Below are 21,200 nucleotides of genomic sequence, written 5' to 3' on the forward strand. Positions count from 1 at the left end.
TATAAATACACAATATACATTTTCATGAGCCATATTAACAGCTTATTGTGAATAAAAGAGGAATTTTTGGTGGGTGGAAACATCGTTAAAGTGACATTTAAACTAGCTAAAAGGGGAATTCCCATTTAACTTACATTTGCTTTGTTTGGTTTTTACAGCCTGAATAAGTAGATTTATTTTGGGCACATATTTTGTAATACCATGAATATAAACAAACACACGGCCACACAGGCGGTGTTTAATGAAACCACATGTATCCAGTTAATCCTGTTCCCCAGTGCTCTGGGATCCATAGTGTCCCATGTGGGCTCCACACTTCGGATGAGTGTGTTCCTAAGTACAATCTGACGCTTTTATACGACAAAGCCGAGCGACATAACTGAGACGTGAGATTCAACAACTGCAGATGACAGATGACACGAGAGGAGGAAGACTTTCGTTTGATCAAGTTGTCTCTACATTACCGATGAATAAACACGCTAGATTTGATTCAGTGTGGCTCATGGTATATCTTTGAACACATCCACACAAATTATTATGACTCGTATTAATTGCTTTAAATGGTTCTTATTACTTACTTTTGACAGTGTGTATTACTTACCTTTAATGGTTTTTGTTACTTGTTTTTAATGGTGTGTATTACTTACTTTTAATGGTTTTTAATACTGTAAATAGTATTGGTTGTTATTGTTTTATGTTTTATGTTGTTAGGTCTGTCAGGGGACTACAGATGCAAATTAGCTGAAGCTACACTCTGGTACAGTGCATCAAATGGTGACATTTATGTTTTAACTGTACATGGTCCCTTTTAAATAAAGATAATAATAATAATAATCATAATAATAATAATAATAATATTAATAATAATAATCCCCCGGCATAGTCAGTGCTGGGAATGGGCTCCAACTCTGAATGATAGACAGGGAAAACGGTCACCGAAATAACCAGTTTTGTGTAATTGACACGACTGGCACTGACAGCACATGCACACGGTAACAACACGGTAACAACATGGTAACAACACGGTAACAGAGGATGTGATTCATGATGGTTGTTGGTTATCTGCAGGAAACAGAGGATATCTGTATCTCTTGTGGCCTCGTCTCTCACAGGATGAGACACAAACACACAAACACACAAACACACCGACACACAAACACTTCGACTTCGTCCTCGGGGTACAATTACCTCATCACCAGGTCCGAGTAATGAGCGCAGCGGTGCTTCATTAAGTAATTATTTAGATAACAGGTCCATTGAGCTTCCTCACAACGCAGCTGGTGTGTGTGTGTGTGTGTGTAGTTGCCACACAGGGATAATAGCGATGTCACTTTATTGAGATTGTTTAACCATGTATCTTTTGTACAGCTATATTAGCGGGTGAGGGCTAACACGGCTACCAACACGTTCTGTTCTCAAGAGTAAACACATACAGAAAAGCATCATACTGATTGACACCAACAGCTGACAATCAATATGATATATTTTCTGTCTTTGTCTTTTAGTATTTCAATGCTTTTAATGTTGTTGTTTTTAACATTCTCGACACATTGGAGACAAATAAATCAGAAGAAGCCATGGCAAACCAAACCAGCTGCTCAGAGTTTATATATTTTATATCTATATATTGAGCTTTTTATTTAAACTTGTGTCATCAAAGACAAGTCTATGTTAACTACTGTAGATGATATAGTCACAACATATATATTCTATTTTATAGATGGATGCATGGATAGATAATTAAATTAACTAACAAAACAATAGTGCAAAGATGTAACCAAACAAGCAAACAACAGAGTAACAGTGCAGTTGTGTGATGGATTTGGCCAGAAGAGAAGTCAGGAATGATCTCCTGTATCTGTCCCTGCAGTAGGAGCTGGAGAGGGGGGTCCGGGTTATTCAATATGGATAATAATTTATTCATTGTCCTCCTCTCCACCACCTTTTTTCAGACAGTCCAGTGTGCAGCCAATAATAGAGCCGGCCTCCTTCACCAGTGTGTTCAGTTATGTAATCAGATCAGTAAGAAAAGGGTCGTGTAGACTTCACCCTGAACAACAGGCACTGGGCTTTTCATTAACAACTTCATAAAACACCTCAGGATGTGATCACATATTGATGCTCAATAGCTCGCCACTTCTCCCAGATGCGTCCGGGCATGTCTTGAAATCAACTATTTTTTCTCTTTGGTAGATGACCGACGCCCTGATGCTCAGGCCCTGCTTGTACAACACGATGCAGATGGAACTGGATCTGAGCGTCAGCCCGCATGGTCTAGCTGTGAGGTCGCATCAGTGTCCAGAGAGAAGAGGACAGAAAAGAAATGAAGAAAGATGAAGACCACTGGAGAGAGAAGAGAAGAGTCAATGAATGAAGTTAAAGAATGACAAAAAGGGGCGGAGCGGAGAAAGAGACTGGGCGGCTGCCGAGGTGTTTCTGCTGCTTCGATACCGAGGAACCTTTTGGGGGGGGGGGGGGTGAAAGGTTCCCTGTAAGGACATTTTGTCCAACGATACTTCTTCTAATCAAGACGAGACATGGACAGAGTCAACTGAGGAGCAGTGGCAAAGCGTGGCTACTCAGACTGCTGCTTTGAAGCTAAATACACGATTCCCAACACAAATAAATCTGTGTCACTTCTTAAATTATTGCTCTATCGTAATATCTATAGAGAGACGACCGTCAGATTGATCACATTAGGACAGACAGGAAAGCAGATTCGCTGCATATTTATTTTCCTTCCAACAAGGTTCAAGGTTCAAGGTTTTTTATTTGCCATCTGTGCCTAGACCAGCAGTCCAGACACATCGGAATTATTTTTGCAGGGTTCTCCGAGTCAACAGGTACAAAACAAACACACTATAATAATAATAATAGTAACCGCAATAATAATAGAAATATGAAACATATTTTAAAAAACACTGTCCAAAAAACACACTGTACATAGTGTGGTAAAGTGTATGCAGTATTTACAGTATTAACAGTAATAAGTAGGCTAGTGCTGTACCTAGCTTGTAAAAGGAAAGAAAGAGGGGGAGGGGACAGTGATATGGGGATATTGCACATGTTCAGATGTTGGGGGAAGGTTGTGTGGGGCTATTGCACTGATTGTAGTGTTGCACATTTTTCACAGTTTCAGGAGTGCCTCTTTCTCAGTAGTTCTGTTGCGCCATCAGTCTGACTGAGGCAGGGAAGAAGCTGTTGAAGAAGCGTGTCCTGTGGGTGACGATGCTGTCCGCTCTGCTGTGTCTCAGGTTGTATGTGCAGTGTTTGTGTCTGAGCAGAGAGTGAGCTGGATGAAGTGAGTCTCCAATGATTCCCTCTGCTCTTTTCCGACAGCGCTGCACATACATAGAGTCCATGGACGGAAGTCGTGTCCCTGTGATCCTCTCCGCAGTCCTTATGACTCTTTGCAGAGCCTTCCTCTCTGCCTGTGTGGTGTTTCCATACCACACAGTGATGCCTGCGGTGAGGATGCTCTCTATCAGTCCTCTATAGGCCTGGGTGAGAGGGCGACAGTTCAGACCAGCTTTCCTGAGCATCCTGATGAAATAAAGCCTTTTCTGGGCCTTTTTCACCGTGGCTGTGGTGTGAAGAGTCCAGCTCAGGTCAGATCTCACCTGCATTCCCAGGAATCTGAAACCGTCAGCCCTCTCCACCTCAGTCCCTTTGATGATGAGAGGCTGTAGAGGGGGAGGGTTCTTCCTGAAGTCCAGTATTATTTCCTTGGTCTTGTTTGTGTCGAGGATGAGGTTGTTCTCCTCTCCATAGACCAGGATGTTGTTCACCAGGGTCCTGTAGCCCGACTCATCCCCGCTCCCTTGATGAGCCCCAGGACGGTGGTGTCATCGGCGTGTTGATGAGGATGGTGTTGTCCTGGGTGGAGGTGCAGTCATGGGTGTACAGGGTGAATAGTTTGGGGCTCAGGCAGCAGCCCTGTGGGGATCCTGTGCTGACTGTGAGCTCGGTGGACACCCGTCCTCCCATTCTCACCACCTGGGGTCTTTCTGTCAGAAAGTCCAGAATCCAGTTGCAGGTGGGAGTTGGGACGCCGAGGTCTGTCAGCTTCTTGATTAGTTTTCCCGGGCGGATGGTATTAAAGGCAGAACTATAGTCCAGGAAAAGCATCCTGGCATACGTTCTGCGGCTTTCCAGGTGTTGCAGAGTGTGGTGTAGAGCTATTGCTACCGCGTCATCCACTGATCGGTTGGGGCGGTAGGCAAACTGGAGGGGGTCGACATTGTCCGGGACCGTGTGGTTGATGTGGGTGAGGACCAGTTTTTCTAGGCACTTCATGGCGACTGGTGTGAGTGCCACTGGCCTGAAGTCATTTATGGTGGGTGTGTCTGGTTTTTTGGGGACTGGTATGATGATGGAGGATTTAAAGATACGGGGAACTACAGCCTGAGATACTGACAGGTTAAAGATGTCAACAAGAACGTATTGTTTGCAAAAAGGAAAGTTTCAAAAATTAAAGTTACAAAATAATTGTAGGGTGTCCAGAACAATACGGTGCCTTGTGTTAAAAGTCATGTTAAATGAACTCAGTTAGGATTATTCTAACAGCTATGAAGATTAAAAACTGTTTATCATATCATAGCCCACTTGAACGTGCCTCCTATTGTGATTCTGATTCATTATTAGCTTTGTTTGCATGTGTGTGTGTGTGTGTGTTGCAAGTTCCTGTTCCTCTGGAAAATGGATCCTCACATCCTTTTTTCGAGAGGGTAGGTTTTTATGTCGTGGCAAGCTTGTGTTGGGTAATCCAGTGTTTGGCAAATCATGACAAGTATACGAAAACAAACCGCTAAATTACAGTTCTCCACTAAAATAAAGAAAATATACCAATTAAGATACATGGTTTCTTGCCGAGAGTTGTATGCGGTCATGTTGTATTCTTACTGTGAGGCTGGGCTGTTATACATGAGGATAAGAGCGTGATACAGAAAGGGTTTTTGCACAATGAGAGCGCCAGGGTTTTTAATTTTATGTTTGACTCTATTGCATGCGTATTATTATATTACATGGGGTGTGGTCAGAGCACAACACAACTCATTCAGGTTTTACTCAATGAGGGAACAATGAGTTAAGCCTCCCAGGGATCTGTTTATCATGCCGGCTCCTTGACATTGTGGAGTCAAGGACTAACGTGCATTAACCCTCAAAGGATTGCATCAGACGATGCAGTTCAGCCGATATGCATCGCTGCAGGGTGCATGCCCAACATGCTAATAAACGACAACTAGCAACACAGGAGCGTGACCTAATCTAGTCATTTGTGGCCGCTGACACTGATACGACACAGCACTACAAAAAGTAAAATATGTATTATTACTCTTATCATATCCATGTATTACTTCTATGTCACTCAACAACTCAATGTTAAATATTATACAGCGAAATCCTAACTAGCATGATTACCATGCCAAACACATGTGGAGTGACCGGAGCGCAGCTCTTGTGTCCTACAAACATTTGTGCTGTCATCATTTTAAAAGTGATATATGTGGAATTTAACCTTTATTTGGACAAAACTAACTATTCGAGGGCAACACTCTTGGCTCTGGGGGAGTTTTTCTCTCTTTTCTTTAATATTTAACTATTTTATTATTATCTAGATACATAATTAAAAGAATTTCGGTGGAGTAACTGAGAAATCTTCTTTATATCTGTAGAAAGAATGGTTTCTTCCAGTTCAGCGGTGGCAAAGACAAGTTCAGGATTTCTAACCTCCATCCATAAATAACCTCAAGGTACCGGAGCAGACCCTCAGAGAGAGGCTGAGCCATTTCTCAATATCAAATCTCTGATTGGAGAGCCAAAAACAAGTTTCTATTCTCAACCGGGTGGGCCTGATGAAAAGTACCTCCATTTAATCATGTTCAATAAAACAAGCGACCCTATGGAACTGTGCAGAGAGACTGAATGTGGATGTTTCAGTTTCGTCGATTCTTTTTCCCGCTCTTTCAGGTGCAACACAGCTAACAGATGACAGGAAAGAGGAGTCAAGCAAGCACTGTCGGAACACACACACACACAGTGGGTGTACAGTGAGTATGAAAGTTTTTTTTTTTAACTACTTTATTTATCATCAAAAGTTTTCAAATCCGTGCATTTATGTGCTTGCGGGAAGGTTAGTCATCTGAGATTCGAGAGTGGGCAGGAACAAATTAAGTGAACACAGAAGCCATGGGGTCAAATATCAGACCCGTTCACATGAATTACCACAGGAAGGGGATAGGATAACAAAATGAAACGACAGATAGATGACTACGTTTTCACATGGGAGGTACACTGAGATATTAATACACAACACTGATATTTTTGACTTGTCGTAGAGGATAACCAATAACATAAAAAGGTTCAGGAGTCTCGAAATAGCAGCAAACTACTAATTAGTTTAGATATAGTTAATTAATATCTACCTAAGCAGAGACTGGAGTCATTCACACAAAGACACTCACACTTTAGAAGTAGTCCTCGCAGAGGGAAAACCCCTTTTAGGAGACGAGACAACAAACAGCCCTCGAGGGCCGTCATCAGACGAAATGGAGAGTCAGTCCTCAATCTTCTGCTTTTAATATCCACCAACATGCCTCGGCTGCTACTGCCAAATACATCAAACATTTAGGAGACACACCAGGGATGGGACTGTGAAAACGGCTCCATGTATTAGACGGGAACACGTAGCTTCGCTTTTAGTCAAACGTTTCGTGTGAGCTCGGGAGAGAACTATCGGAGCAAAAGAATGATCTCGATAAACACTCCCTTCCTTCGAGGCATGGTGTATTATTTCTGTTTTGAAAAAGACATGCTGCCCCAGTAATCGAAAACGCTCGACTCATAAAACAACTCTCGCCTACCTGACTTCATTTGACTTGTAAATAGACGGTTATCCGGGGTTTAATTAAACTCTTGTCGTTGAACGAATAAGCACATTTTTCTGTGTCATAGAATATGTAAATTTAATTGGTTGGGTTGCACAGTGTCTGTCTTTGTGTGTGTGTGTGTGTGTGTGTGTGTGTGCTTGTTACACCTGATTTGTCTTGCTGCAGTAGTGCTGCCTGAGTTTTGCAGATAAGGGTGAGGGCAGAACCATCATACCCTGCACGGCACCATTTAGTCATTCATAGACAAATGCAACATGAATCTATGCAAGTGCAAAAGAACGGGGCGATGCCAGCCTATCAGACACGAGGAAACACACTCACGGATGGACAGGGCCCTCCTTCAAATGGAGCCCAGATGTTCTCCTCAAATGCAGTGAGAGGTCACACATTAATCCGAGAACAATGCCCAGAGCTTCACCTTCAAAGCGGTACGCCGAGTCAAGGTCACAACGCACTAATACTGTACTCGGCACACAAAAGCAGCCTCCAGGCCGGGGAAGTAAGTGTTCATGCTCGGGTGCAGCCTGGTAGAAGATTCAAGATCCAAATTCAAGATGTTTTATTTGTCACATACACACACAGGGTGTGCAGTGAAATGAAAGTGGCAATGCTCAGCAGGAATGCAGCAATAACCATTACACACAAAACAACACAACAAAACAACATATTTTGTGTGTGTGTGTGTGTGTGTGTGTGTGTGTGTGTGGCCTAAGAGTGTGCAGTTGTGTGGGTCTGGTGTCGTCGAGGTCCTGTGGAGTTGAGGGGTCTGAGAAACTCCGCCTCTCCTCTCTTCTTTCAGTCTTCTCTCTGGAGGCGCCTGCCTGACCGCAGCAGCCTGACCGCTGCCTTGTTGGGCAGTCTGTGAAAGGGTCTGTTGGGCTCTCTGGTTCCCCACCTCCTGAACAAGTGCTGCTCTGGTTCTGCAAGTCCTGCAGGGTGACCCAGGAGTGCAGCTCAGCCGAACGAGAGCGCTCAGCCTGAGCTCAGCCCCTGAGCGGAGCAGTTGTGTGAGGCTTCCTGCTGTCTCCACTCAGGCCCCTACAGCTCCAGAGAAGGAAGAACAAAAATCCTCTGGGAAGGACTGATCCTCTCTCTCAGCTGCCTGAGGAGGTAGAGTGCCTGGGTTCAAGCCTTCACCAGAGTGCCTGTGGACCATGTCAGATCCTCGTGCCACCCTCCACAGGATCCCATACCCGCCACCCTCCACCCTCTCCCCTCCTATCCCCAGTCCTGAGTAGTGGCACTCCTGCCCTTTGTTGTGTCCAAAGTCCACAATCAGTGCTTAGCTCAGGTGACACACATCATAGCAGGTTCCTGTCCGGCACCAGAGTGACAGATCAGCAAGACAACTTCCAGGTAGGCCTTCATCTGTGGGGGTGATGGCCCACCACCACTGTCACATACGCACACAGAGTGTGTCATCCAGGATGTACAGTAGGGGGGCTGAGGACGAACCTGGGGGTGTGGGGTGTTGGGAGGGGGGGTGGGGGGGGCTGTCTGGGGGGTACCTGTGGTGGGGGATCAGGTGTCCAGGTGTCTGCCCACCCTGTGTTGTGGCCTACCTGAACACTGTTGCCTCCAGGGTCCACAGTCCAAGCTCCAGTTGGCTCAGGCCATGGTGTCAGTGCTGAACTTGATAGCTGAACTGTGAAGAAAAGGATAGCCCCACTGGAAGACAGCATCATGTCCAGATCTGTGAGTGGCTGGCAAGAGTCAGAATGCATGTGGAGTGTTTGGGAAGCGGGCATTAAAGCAAAGTCCATGGAGGAATTGTGAAGCCACCTGGGTGGTCCACACCAATGGTAGTCAGCCTCGAGATGCCACCGGTCATGGGCCTCATCGGGAGGTGAGTGGATCATGCTCAGAACCATTCTTGGGCAAGCCAGACAGGTTTGGATCTCTAGACACTCATGGAGGACCATAGGGACCATCAGGGAGAATTACCATTGAAGGTTAACACAGGTGAAGCCTGAGCCAGCTGGTTAGTGGTCAGCTCTCATACAGTGCTCGGTGCCAGAGAAGGAGTGCATCCCTCATCTGTGCTTCAGACTGTACGCTCACACACACTGAGTTAGCAGAGAGGCAGTTCCCTCCCCAGCGAGAACTCACTCAGCTACGCTAACGGTGTTTGTTAGCGCTCTAGCCAGCTGCTGGTTGTGCACACCCTGTTGCCTAGGTGAGTTCAGGTCGTCCGCTAGGGATGCTCTGCGCTGCATAAAATGAGTTCAGTCTGCTCTGGTAGTCTGTGATCTCACTCCATCTGTGGGGGTTGGCCTTCTTCGCCTGTGATAGTCCTGTCTTCATCCGCTGCCGCAATTCTCTGGCTTGGCCTTCCCGTCCTCAGTCCATAGACCGCTGCCTCGGCTCGCCCATGTTGCCCATACAGATCAACTGCAGGTTTTTTGACCGGGTAGCAGCACTCCGGAATCGTGTCAACGAGTGGATATTTATCAAGGCATGAGTTAGAATTACCCTGGCTTTACCGGTGGGTCTTATGGTGTTCGCTATGTCCGCGAAGGACTCGCATTTAACTTCGCTGGCGCCTCCGCAACCTGCTTGGATTGATTGGATTCACCATACCCCACGCTCGCCATCAGCAGCAGCCCGCTTTGCCAGCCTCGTCGCTTTCAGCCACCTGGTCCTTCCGCCGCAATCTCTGGAGAGACAGTTTTGCGGCGGAAAGGAGAAAGGCGGCATGGTCGGGACGGTTTGAGGGTGAGGGTGAGCAAGACAGAAAGTTCATGATTCAAGATTCAAGATTCTTCATACACTATTTGTTAACACACAGGGTGTGCAATGAAATTAGGAAATAATGCTCAGCAGGGTGTGCAATGCAAAAAGTACACACACAATAAAAAAGTGAAAAAAGAACAAATAATTTACAGAAGTGTGTGTGTGTGTGTGTGGTGTGGGTGGGTGTGTGGGTGACATGGGTGGGCCTAGTCGAGTTGACAATCTGATGGATGTGAGGAAAGAAACTCCCTCAGTTTCTCTGGCTCTGCTTCTGACCTGCCTGGGCGCCTGCCTGACCAGTAGTTGCAGGGGGCGCCAGGTTCCTTTGGAGGGATGAGAAATCCTCTTGCTGCTGTGGCTCTGTGTCTGCCAGGCTGTGGGGCGGTCGGTGAGACGCCTACAGCATGCGGTAGTAGGCAAGACAGGCCAGCTGAGCCTGCTGTCCCAGAGCAGAGCAGTTGCTCTGGAGCAGCGCGGCTGCCTTTTCCTACCAGCCTCAGAGTGAGACGATGTCAGATCCTCGCGCTGGGAAACTTTAGATTTCACCGTTCTGATCAGCGCCCTGAGGCCTTCCCACCTTTCTCACCAGGTATTTCCTCAAGTCTCCGTGTCAGAGTGCAGTTTTGATGTCATCCTCGCGTATCACCCCTCTGCACCCTCTTGTATACTCAGCAATCCTCCAGGGTAGGGTGTCACCCTCTGTTGCCTCAGGCCCCTGGGTAGTTCAGGTGTCCTCCTTAGTTTGAGGTTGTGAGTGATGAGGTTGGTCAGGGCACTGTTGTCCTCAGATCAGCCCGCTGATCCAGTGTCTGAGGCTGGGAGGTTCAGGAGATCAGGCCCACCACCACTGTGTCATCCATCGACCCCCTGTGGCCTGAAAGCTGAGTGAAGTGACACCAACACAGTAGGGTACAGGGAGTAGGATGCTGAGGGAGAACCCTGGGAGTCTGTGGACTGGTGTGCAGGAGCTGGGTGTCTGCCACTTGGCCTGACAGTCCTGGTGCTCCCCCTGAGTGTCCAGCGGACACAGGTGGTGTATTGTCCCACAGCAGCAAGTCCAGATCTGTCCAGAGTGACTGTCAGTCTGAGGGACTAATGAACTAACATGAGACAGAGTCAGTGAAAGCCAGTCTAGGCAATAGAGTGGAGTGTCACCAGTAGATAAGCATGGTCACATGATCTCCATGGAGCTGAGAAGCATCGCAGCATCAGTGGATCTCATGAAGGGAGGAGCCACGGCATGAGAGGTTGAATATGGATGTAGGAAGGCGCACCATGGTTAGCACAGTGAGGGCATCCGGAGGTGAGGGCCACCGTACATATGAGGGCCACCGGGTGTAGTAGGGACAGTGGACTGGCTGAAGGCGGCGGTCCAGGGTCGGTCAGCAGCGGGAGAATGGTTGAGGCCACGGTTTGCTGTTGTTGGTTCCGCGATGTAGAGCCTACTGGCCAGATATGAATGACAGAGGTTCAGGTCGTGCTGACCTCACACCTGGCTCGTCTGCAGAACAGGCTCTGTTGTTGTGTTTCGTTTCAGCCCCTGTGTGTTGTAACTGAGGCAAGCTTTGTGTTGTTTGAAGCCCTCCGGTGTGTGTCTATTGAGCTACCGCTGCCAAACCTCGCCTCAGGCCGTCTGCCTTTGTTCTAGCACCCTGCTGAATAGGGGTCATGCCCCATTGTTGCTCCGTAGTTTCCGTAGTTTGTGACAGTCCGCGTCTGGGCGCCTGACTTCACACTGCGCCATGCCATATTGGCCTCTTCTCCGCTTCTACGATGGTGTCGCTCACCTCAAGACCGCCATACTCCGCCCATAGACCGGCGCCTTAGCTCACCATATCTGCGTTCCAAGACCGGAGTTAGCGCCAGCAGACCCTAACTTTTACCGTGGGACACTATGCGCCGGCCACTCGTGGCTTAGGCAGTAGTGCGCTTACCCTTTGTTTCAATGGATTCGCCAACGCTACTGCGCATGCTTCAGGTCGAATCGCTGGCGCCACTTTCATTGTTACTTTCAGAATGGTGCTCACATCGTCCAAATCGCCCGTTCCTCTGCGCTCAAGCCGACGAGTGCTGGTGACAGTTCGGCATGAAAGGCGAGTCTGGCTTTGGTTCCAGCTCCTACCGAGACAGCCCTTGCAGCCTCTTTTAAATTGATGCCGACAGAGAGACGCGGAGTCCGCTTCCTTAGGTCGCGTGAGTGAATGGTAGCAGTTCGCATGGCTTTTTTATATTGGCTGAACTCCTGGCAACCACATGATTTTTTTCCCTCTTGATTTATTAGTACAGCCTTGGTACCAACGAGAAAGAGTCTTAATGAGAGTTTGGAAGTGAAGAAATTCATTATTCAGCTTTCCCTCGTCTTCAAGCTGTCTTTGAGGGAAGAAAAGCACCGAGCCGTAGTTATCAGGCTTATATTTATAAAGCGGTACTCCAAATCAAATAAATTGGTCCTCAAATTAATTCCCAGCAGTATGGCAGCCTCACCGCACCGTACAGAACAGTTATGATGTGAATTCATGGGGCAATAAGTTGTGAGGAAATACCGTATGTTATGAATAAAAGCAGCGATAGCTCATTTTGTATCATCACAGACTACAAATGATCCTCCGGCTGAGCGTGCTTCCTCTAATGATTCCCATCACGCATCTGCTGCGTCTAACCTCTCCCGAAAAGGTTATCAAGAGCAAATTGAAATTGCTTTCACCACTTGAGTGCTAACGGATTTAAGGATGACCGCAGGGTCAACAGCAGCTATCAAGAGGCCCGATCGCTCCCTGTGTTCATGGTCTGGTGGGCTCAGTTTGGTCCTCACTAACAGGATGGCGTGGAGCAAGTGTGGCTCTTTATTGAGGGACTTAGAAAGTGGTGGGAGCAGCTACTGTTGGCTGGGTAAGACATTATTAACCGTGATATTAATATGCATGCAAAATATATGCATGGACTCCTGAAGAGCTGAGATCAAGTGTTGTCGCAGGTTGTGCTTGACCCACTCCAACCAGTAGAGGAGGATGTTGTTCCACTCGTCATTTGTTTTGAAATGAACTCTGGTTGCAACTCAACTCATAACTTCTATTCAAATTTGAAACGTAAATAATGTACAGAACTCATTTTCCCCGGTCATTGCTCCATTCACACGCTCACTTGTTCAAAGATAATCCCCACTGTCATTGCACCGAGCCCGGGGTCACATTTGTCTTTGAACATAATCTCTCCCCTCGGCCCCCGACCAGCTCCCAATCCCTGTATCATAAGGCCATGATTGTTAATGTGGCACCCCGGGGCGGCGGCTGGGAGTCACTGCAAAGTCAGAACTCAGAGTCGGCTCAACGGAGAGACCACGACAACGACTCTGCGGGGAGAGCAGCCACGCTCCAATGTTCATCTACAAACCAGCAACACATCGGTGTTCTTTAAAATCCTATATATTCTTCAGAGATGACATATGTTTAATATTGAATATCTACTTATTTTTGGAGTTGTACATCTATTGGTGGCAATGTGAAGAGTTAAATTGTAACAAAATCCTCAAACAGTCTCCTTTTTGCTGACCTTTCATTCTGTATTTACAGCCACCAGATTGAAGCGGATAAAAAAAAGGCAACGCTTGGAAATAAAAAACCAATCTGCCCTCTCACTTTGCCTTTGAAAAGCATCGTAGATGTTATACCGTTGGTCGGGAGGGACGATGTGAGACCCAGCTATGCGTTGTCCAACCTGACGAGGCTGCGTGACCGGTTCCAGTCAGAATGCAACGCGTACTCGCAGAAGAAGAACTCCTGTGTCCTGATAACGTCCTTGCTGGTGTTCTTGCATCGTCAACAAGAAAACAGTGAAGATGAAATACCCCACCGATGAGTGAGTGAGATAACATTACAACCCTGACTAGATGCAACACAACAATACTCTCCCAGGATGCTTCCTCGTGGACCACTCTCCTTTCAGGCATGCCAGCATGGCGCCATCCATACAGTGTTCAGTCCCTGCATACATCGCAGCATTGTCTCCGGGCAACGCTGGTAAACACCTCCGCGTTATGAAAGGAAAGCATCATGTCAACTGACCCTGGATGGAAACAAGTATACAAGCAGCCCAGCAGGAAAACTCGAAGTGAAAACAGCCTGAATATGATTCTCTTCAGCGTATTCAGCCTATGTCAAAGCATTTAGCATCACAAAGCCAGCTGTATTTTGCAACAAAAAAAAGAAAAGAAAGAAGCTTGGTTGAACCCCAGATGAATAAAGGCAGCATGCCAGATGCAGCTGGCAGCACATTGAACACCCTGAGGTGATCGACTGAACAAAATTCCAGACATAAATCACTAAAATATGGAAAAAACCACCTTGTGAAATATACACACACATGGCTCGTATGAGGAAAGGAACCAGAGCAGGAGGCTGAGGAAACCAGCAACAACAGAATGTTACAAGAAAAGGACGTGGTGGCGTATCCGGGAGATGCAGAGAAGTGACAAGCAATTCTTAATTTCACTTGTTCATTAAATCAGTGCTTTTCTCATGTGTGTGTGTGTCTTTGGTGAAAATGGAAAATGAAAAATGAGGTCAGTAAGGAGGGAACAGGTGTTGGCAGGCAGGCCACTGGATCAGAGATAACCCTGGTATGGCACACTTCAGTCTCAGATATCAGTGCTGAAAGAAGAAGTCAAGGGTATGAGGAGGAGGAAGAGGAGGAGGAGGAGAAGAGGTGGGAGATGAGACAGCAACAGAAGGACAGAATGAAGAGAGATAAGAGAAGGAGAGCAGCGGAGGAAGGTGGGAAAAACAGACGGGAGGCGGGAGACGAGAACGAGAAAGGGCAGAGAAATGACGGGAGAGAGAACTCGGCGTGAAGGATCTTCAGAAAATAGTTCAAAATCAGGCCAAATGCATCTCGGCGAGAGGAAAAGTACGTCGCAGAGAGATGGCCCCGATCTGTTGGAAGGGCTTAGCGTTGGAGAAAAGAGTGTTCTGATCTATTCTTGTCCTGACCCCTCCATCCCCAGTGGTACCCGAGCTCTGCGAAACCGGACCTCGGGCCCATCCTTTCAGAGAAGGAGCGGGGAGGGGGGGGGATGACTTCATGTGAGAGGGTGATCTGGCTGTATTTTAGTAGCCGGGGGTCATAACGGACAAACTTGGGTGTGTCGCGGTTTGACCCTGAGCTGCATCCCTTTGAATCGTCTCTGTCTCTCAGGCTCAACTTATTGTCCAGTGTGACAACAACACACAGACTGAGACAAAGCCTCTGGACGTCGTCCGCAACCCTTTACCCACCGGTCGGAGCGAGTGATTATATTCGCCATGAAAAGAGTTGAAGCGTGGGCTCACGGTGAGTGATGCCACCGGCCCTTTGCCGAGCCAAAGATACGACGCCCCGAACACCGGGAAATCACTTTGGAGAACAATGGCCGCCGCCAGCGACGCAAATTGACCCGCAGTGTGTTTTTGCCTCACAAAGAAACGTTCGCCTCCTCGCGAGTGAATTCGACACGGAATCAAACCCTGATCATAATTCATGTCTTTAATAACGCACCTTGCTCTGCATGATCAGAGCACTACAAGATCCAATCCTTCAATTTCTATTCCGCAGGCTGTTATCTTCTAAAAATTGGACTCCGATTGAGCTCCTGCCAGCCCGTTTGCAAAAGCAATCAACTCGAGCGCCTGTAAAAAAAGGAAAGAAATAAAACCCATAAAAGACAGCAGCCTATCACCATGAAGGGTGTCCCTGAAAACACTCTTGGATGGGCTCCCTTAATCTGCACAGACATTAACAAACACACACACACACACACAGAGGATGCTGATGCTTAATCTTTAGCCATCTCCGTCTAATCTCTAATTCTCCCTCACCCTGAATTTATGATCCACACACACACAGACACACACAATCTCATGTGCGACATTACAGCAGCTAATACATTCATAGGACATTAAATATCTTAATACCGATTCCACAGTTGAATTACACAAGGAGTCAAACTTAACTTTTCAAATAAATAATAAGGAGGTGGATGTCAGATAAATGGCCGTCAGGTGAGGCTCAGCCTTTCCTGCTCAGCTTTTCCAATGGCACCATCTTTTGGCAAGAAGTAGCAGTTGAAACACTTGACGCCTCAACTGCTGACACAGAGCAGTCCATGTGTCGTTTACCACCCTGAAGTGTGTTCTCACTGACGCCATGTGGTTGTTTATGCTGCTTGTTGTCGGTCAAGATGCTTTGGGAACAAGGCTTAAAGTTACCTGAAAGTCGGCGTTGCTTGGTGCTCACTCGGTTGTTGTTGTGGACCGTACAGCAGAGGTGGAGCATGGCAAACATGGCGATGATCATCACCACACTCTGCAGCAGCAGCGTGAGCTCAAACTGCTTCCCTATCCTGCAAAGACGCCACGCAAACACCGACCACGTCACAGGCTTTACAGATGACGTAGGAGCAAATACACTACAGTCAACACACACACACACACGTGTATGTATATACAGTGCATCCGGAAAGTATTCACAGCACTTCACTTTTTCCACATTTTGTTATGTAACAGCCTTATTCCAAAATGGATTAAATTCATTATTTTCCTCAACATTCTACACACAACAACCCATAATGACAAAGTGAAAACTGATTTTTGCAAATTTTTGCAAATCTGTTAAAAATAAAAAACGAAAACATAACATGTACATAAGTATTCACAGCCTTTGCCATGACACTCAAAATTTAGCTCAGGTGCATCCTGTTTCCACTGATCATCCTTTAGATGTTTGATTGGAGTCCACCTGTGCTAAATTCAGTTGATTGGACATGATTGAGAAAGGCACACACCTGTCTATATAAGGTATCACAGTTGACAGTGCATATCAGAGCATAAACCAAGCCATGAAGTTCAAGGAATTATCTATAGACCTCCGAGACAGAATTGTATCGAGGCACAGATCTGGCGAAGGGTACAGAAAGATTTCTGCAGCATTGAAAGTCCTAATGAGCACAGTGGCCTCCATCATCCGTAAATGGAAGAAGTTTGGAACCACCAGGACTCTTCCTAGAGTTGGCGGCCCAGCCAGACTGAGCGATCGGGGGAGAAGGGCCTTAGTCAGGGAGGTGACCAGGAACCCGATGGTCACTCTGACAGAGCTCCAGCGTTGTTCTATGAAGAGAGGAGAACCTTCCAGAAGGACAACCATCTCTGCAGCACTCCACAAATCAGGCCTGTTTGGTAGAGTGGCCAGATGGAAGCCACTCCTCAGGAAAAAGCACATGACAGCCCGCCTAGAGTTTGCAAAAAAGCACCTGAAGGACTCTCAGACCATGAGAAACCAAATTCTCTGGTCTGATGAAACAAAGATTGAACTCTTTGGCCTGAATGCCAAGCGTCATGTCTGGAGGAAACCAGGCACTGCTCATCACCTGGCCAATACCATCCCTACAGTGAAGCACGGTGGTGGCAGCATCATGCTGTGGGCATGTTTTTCAGCGGGAGGAACTGGGAGACGAGTCAGGATTGAGGGAAAGATGAATGCAGCAATGTACAGAGACATCCTCGATGAAAACATGCTCCAAAGCGCTCTGGACCTCAGACTGGGGCGACGGTCATCTTCCAACAGGGCAACGACCCGAAGCACACAGCCAACAAAGTATTGAGCAAAGGCTGTGAATACTTATGTACATGTTATTTTTTCGTTCTTTATTTTTAATAAATGTGCAAAAATTTGCAAAAAACAGTTTTCACGTTGTCATTATGGGTTTTTGTGTGTAGAATGTTGAGCAAAATAATGAATTTAATCCATTTTGGAATAAGGCTGTAACATAACAAAATGTGGAAAAAATGAAGCGTTGTGAATACTTTCCGGATGCACTGTATATATATATATATATGGCCTTTGCACTATAGATAACAACAACACATAAACAAGCTATGTGTATACCACAGTTAACGCATAATACTATATCATTCAATCAAATGGGTTTTCCATTATAGGACATGTCATACAGGCTATAAGCAGCGCAGAAAGACCTCATAAATAATACAATGTTCCCACTGGATTCTATAAAGAATTGATGACGTTCCCTCTTCGTCCTTCCAGTCGGAGCAATGACCTGTGCCCTCCTCACCAGAAGAAGATGCGCAGGATGTTGGCGATGAGCAGCAGCAGGCACACTCTGGTGGAGAAGCCGTCGCTGTTGCTGCTCCTCTGGATATCCTGGTACTGTGGCACGTAGGGCAGCGCCCCCCCGAACACCATGAGGCAGGACGCCATGAAGGACAGCAGCGACCACGAGTCCTGCATGTCCTCCTCCTGGAGGACCACCTCGACATCCATTGCACAGAGGTAAACTCAGAGGGGTCCAGGGGGTCAAAAGGTGGCACCTGGGAAGAAACGAAAAGAATGAAATGGGAGTTGGGCCCAGTTATCAGCACACACACACACATATGAAGATGAAATACCTCAGTTATAAATTTAAAATTAATATCCCTGAGAATAAAAATGTGGATGAAACATTTGACCAATGGGCTTTTTCTTTTCCTGAATACATGTCACAGCAGGAAAAAAGCACAGGTTTAAAACAATAAAACTATGAGTTCATTCTTGAGGTTACAGAGAGCCCACTGGACCATTTATATGTGTATCAGTCTTCAACATGCACAGCAGCACCAACAATACAATACATAGGTTCCATATCTTGCCTTAAAAAACTTTAAAATACCACGTGAGTGCAGACTGTCCATATTTATCTAATTTAACATATCTCAGTTTTAGGTTGGGCGGGACAGTGTTTCTCTTTTCCTACATTTTCTATCAAATTCGTCCAGAAAATATTATACAAATAATATAAAAACAGGTGTAATTCATTACATTTTGTTATTAATTATTGCTTTATTAATTTAGTAAAACATTCGAAAGATAAAACTTAAAAAACATTCACAATTGGTTTGCCTGCTAACTTTGTTTGTAATTCTGGTGCTAATTATTAAGTATTAATATAAGTGTTACTTTCTTCAACGGTGAGCACTCGGTATACATGCACACAAGCTGTTGTGTAGTACACGCTGTACAGGCAGAGGTGGTTACAGCATGTAAATAGAAGTAGTCAGAGAGAGAGAGAGAGCAAGTGTAGTGCAAGTGTAGTGCAAGGAAAGGTTAAACAGACGATGATGTCCAGTGAAGCTGGAGATGAGGACGAGGAGGTGTCAGTACTAGAGGCCACGGGGGTGTGGAGATAAAAAAGGTAAGTGTGCTTCTCCTCCTGCTGACTGACTTCTCTCTCACTAACACGCCACTGCATCTTCGCTCTAGTTCAATTGTGTAACAATTGAACTAAGCGGCCTACATGCAGCACTGAGTAGTTCAGGCATTCTTGAGGGGAGAATGACATCAAAAGGTCTGTAATTCCTTTCTTTCTCCAGAGCACAAATACAGGGAGTCATGACATTTGAGACCATGTGGTCTTGTAATACAGATTAACAGCTCCTCAGCAATGGGATTGGCACGTGGAAAAACCTGTTTGGTGTCGGAGCCTGTGTGTTGATGCTGCGTGACACAGAAGCAGGACCTGCATATGGTCAGCAAATAGTGGGAATAAAAGGGAATTGGTGAGGCGTGACCGTAGGATTCCTCTTGTGGTTGTGTAATAACAACAGTGTAACTTAACAGTATACAGGACTGTCTCAGAAAATTAGAATATTGTGATGAAGTTCTTTATTTTCTGTAATGCAATTCAAAAAACAAAAATGTCATGCATTCTGGATTCATTACAAATCAACTGAAATATTGCAAGCCTTTTATTCTTTTAATATTGCTGATTATGGCTTACAGCTTAAGAAAACTCAAATATCCTATCTCTAAATATTAGAATATCATGAAAAAGTATACTAGTAGGGTATTAAACAAATCACTTGAATTGTCTAATTAACTCGAAACACCTGCAAGGGTTTCCTGAGCCTTGACAAACACTCAGCTGTTATAAATCTTTTTTTTACTTGGTCTGAGGAAATATTAAAATTTTATGAGATAGGATTTTAGAGTTTTCTTAAGCTGTAAGCCATAATCAGCAATATTAAAAGAATAAAAGGCTTGCAATATTTCAGTTGATTTGTAATGAATCCAGAATGCATGACATTTTTGTTTTTTTAATTGCATTACAGAAAATAAAGAACTTTATCACAATATTCTAATTTTCTGAGACAGTCCTGTATGTATTCACATTATGTGAGCAGGCAGTGTCAGCTGATGAGGCGCTCGCTGAGGCGTAGTTAATAACACACAAAGGACACTTTAGTCATAAAACAATAAAATAACACCAGCAGGTTCTCTGAGTGGTTTTTAAATCACACTGATTGCTGGTATTAGTCTAAGTCAACACATCACGGGATGCAGAGCTGCACTAGGAGCACCGAGAGTCCTCCAAGAAGAGGAGCAGGGTCTGATTACACGTGAGACATCTGTTATTTCACATAACTCAGCTGGAAGCAAGGGCAGAAGGAAATCAATCGTCCAGCCAAGAACTGGCTGCTTTTGGGGGGATGGTACCCGGCAGGTGGATCTGGTTCTCACTTACCCGTGTACGTTTAAAAACAAAGAGTATTCGGGAATGCAAACCTGCAGAGCGGTCCTTGAACGCAACACATGGACGTGATTGTGTGTTTTTTTTTATAGGTTCCTGACAGTTAAACATTACTCAAGTATTTAACAATCCGAGGTGTCTTCAGCTATTTCCTCCCGGCAGGACAGCCCGGCAGGACAGCCCGGCAGCCGGCAGTGAGTTGGGCCACGTCTCGCAACAGGGCGCGCTGTTACGCAAGAGGAGCATATCTCCACGGGGCTGGGTCACTGACATGCCTGAACCGACGGGCATCCGTTTTGGGCTACTGGGCTCCTGCAGCCGGAGCACACAAAGACACGGCGAACACCGCGTCTGCTACGTTGCGAGCACATGTTCACCGCCACGTCGAGTGCACCGCGCTGTGTGTGTTTATAACTCTTTTAAATACAAATAAAAAGTAATCTGAGAGATCTGCATCTTTGCTCTAAAAGGCTATTGTTTTTGTTTATAAAAAATAAAAAAAAGCGCGCTCACGACAAACAAACGCTACATGCCTACCGGTCGGGTTGTGTATCGCCCCCCGTGCAGTTCTGTGTCCTTCTAGGTCGCGTGATTTAAGATTGTTAATGCAGCAGCAACACACAACTTTACTCACCAGTCGCCTTCATTCGCCTTGTCAGAACAAAACCACCTTGTCGCACACTCACACGGGCGTGTTCCAGCTCCGCAGCACCCTGGGGTCCCTGGCAGCTCCAACTTTCAGATCACAACTCGCAGTCAAGATGTGAATACGCATCGGGACACAAATACACTACTCGCGCACGGATAAACACACACGCACGCCCACACACCGTTCACTATTACTTTCAGACCTAACGTTACTAGCTATATGGCAACGTTCAACACGTGACGAGGAAGCAGACGAACACAACTGAATAAATGCAATGAGCGCGTGCGGCGCGTGCTCTTCTCCAAAAGAGTTTAACAACACTATAACTACTAAAGTAAAGTCACACACTGCTCATTTAAAAAACTACATATTCCAC

General features: G+C 46.0%; 1 protein-coding gene across 3 annotated transcripts in view; it reads right to left on the bottom strand.

Moving 5' to 3' along the window:
- The window catches only part of si:dkey-246g23.2 (solute carrier family 66 member 2), a 74,773-nt gene extending 53,613 nt beyond the window's left edge, over nt 1–21,160 (bottom strand). For 2 of the 3 annotated variants that reach the window (XM_056417792.1, XM_056417790.1), the window contains exons 1-3: nt 20,810–21,160; nt 17,725–17,980; nt 15,863–15,996 (exon numbers count right to left, since the gene is read on the bottom strand). In XM_056417792.1, the coding sequence (XP_056273767.1) occupies nt 15,863–15,996; nt 17,725–17,933 (343 nt within the window). In that variant the 5' untranslated portion in view covers nt 17,934–17,980; nt 20,810–21,160. Of the gene's footprint in view, nt 1–15,862; nt 15,997–17,724; nt 17,981–20,210; nt 20,775–20,809 lie in introns of those variants that run through there. The other variant, XM_056417791.1, reaches the window with a different exon arrangement.
- Nucleotides 21,161–21,200: the final 40 nt, after the last annotated feature.

This window comes from Pseudoliparis swirei, chromosome 6 (assembly GCF_029220125.1).
Source record: "Pseudoliparis swirei isolate HS2019 ecotype Mariana Trench chromosome 6, NWPU_hadal_v1, whole genome shotgun sequence".
Classification (NCBI taxonomy): domain Eukaryota; kingdom Metazoa; phylum Chordata; class Actinopteri; order Perciformes; family Liparidae; genus Pseudoliparis; species Pseudoliparis swirei.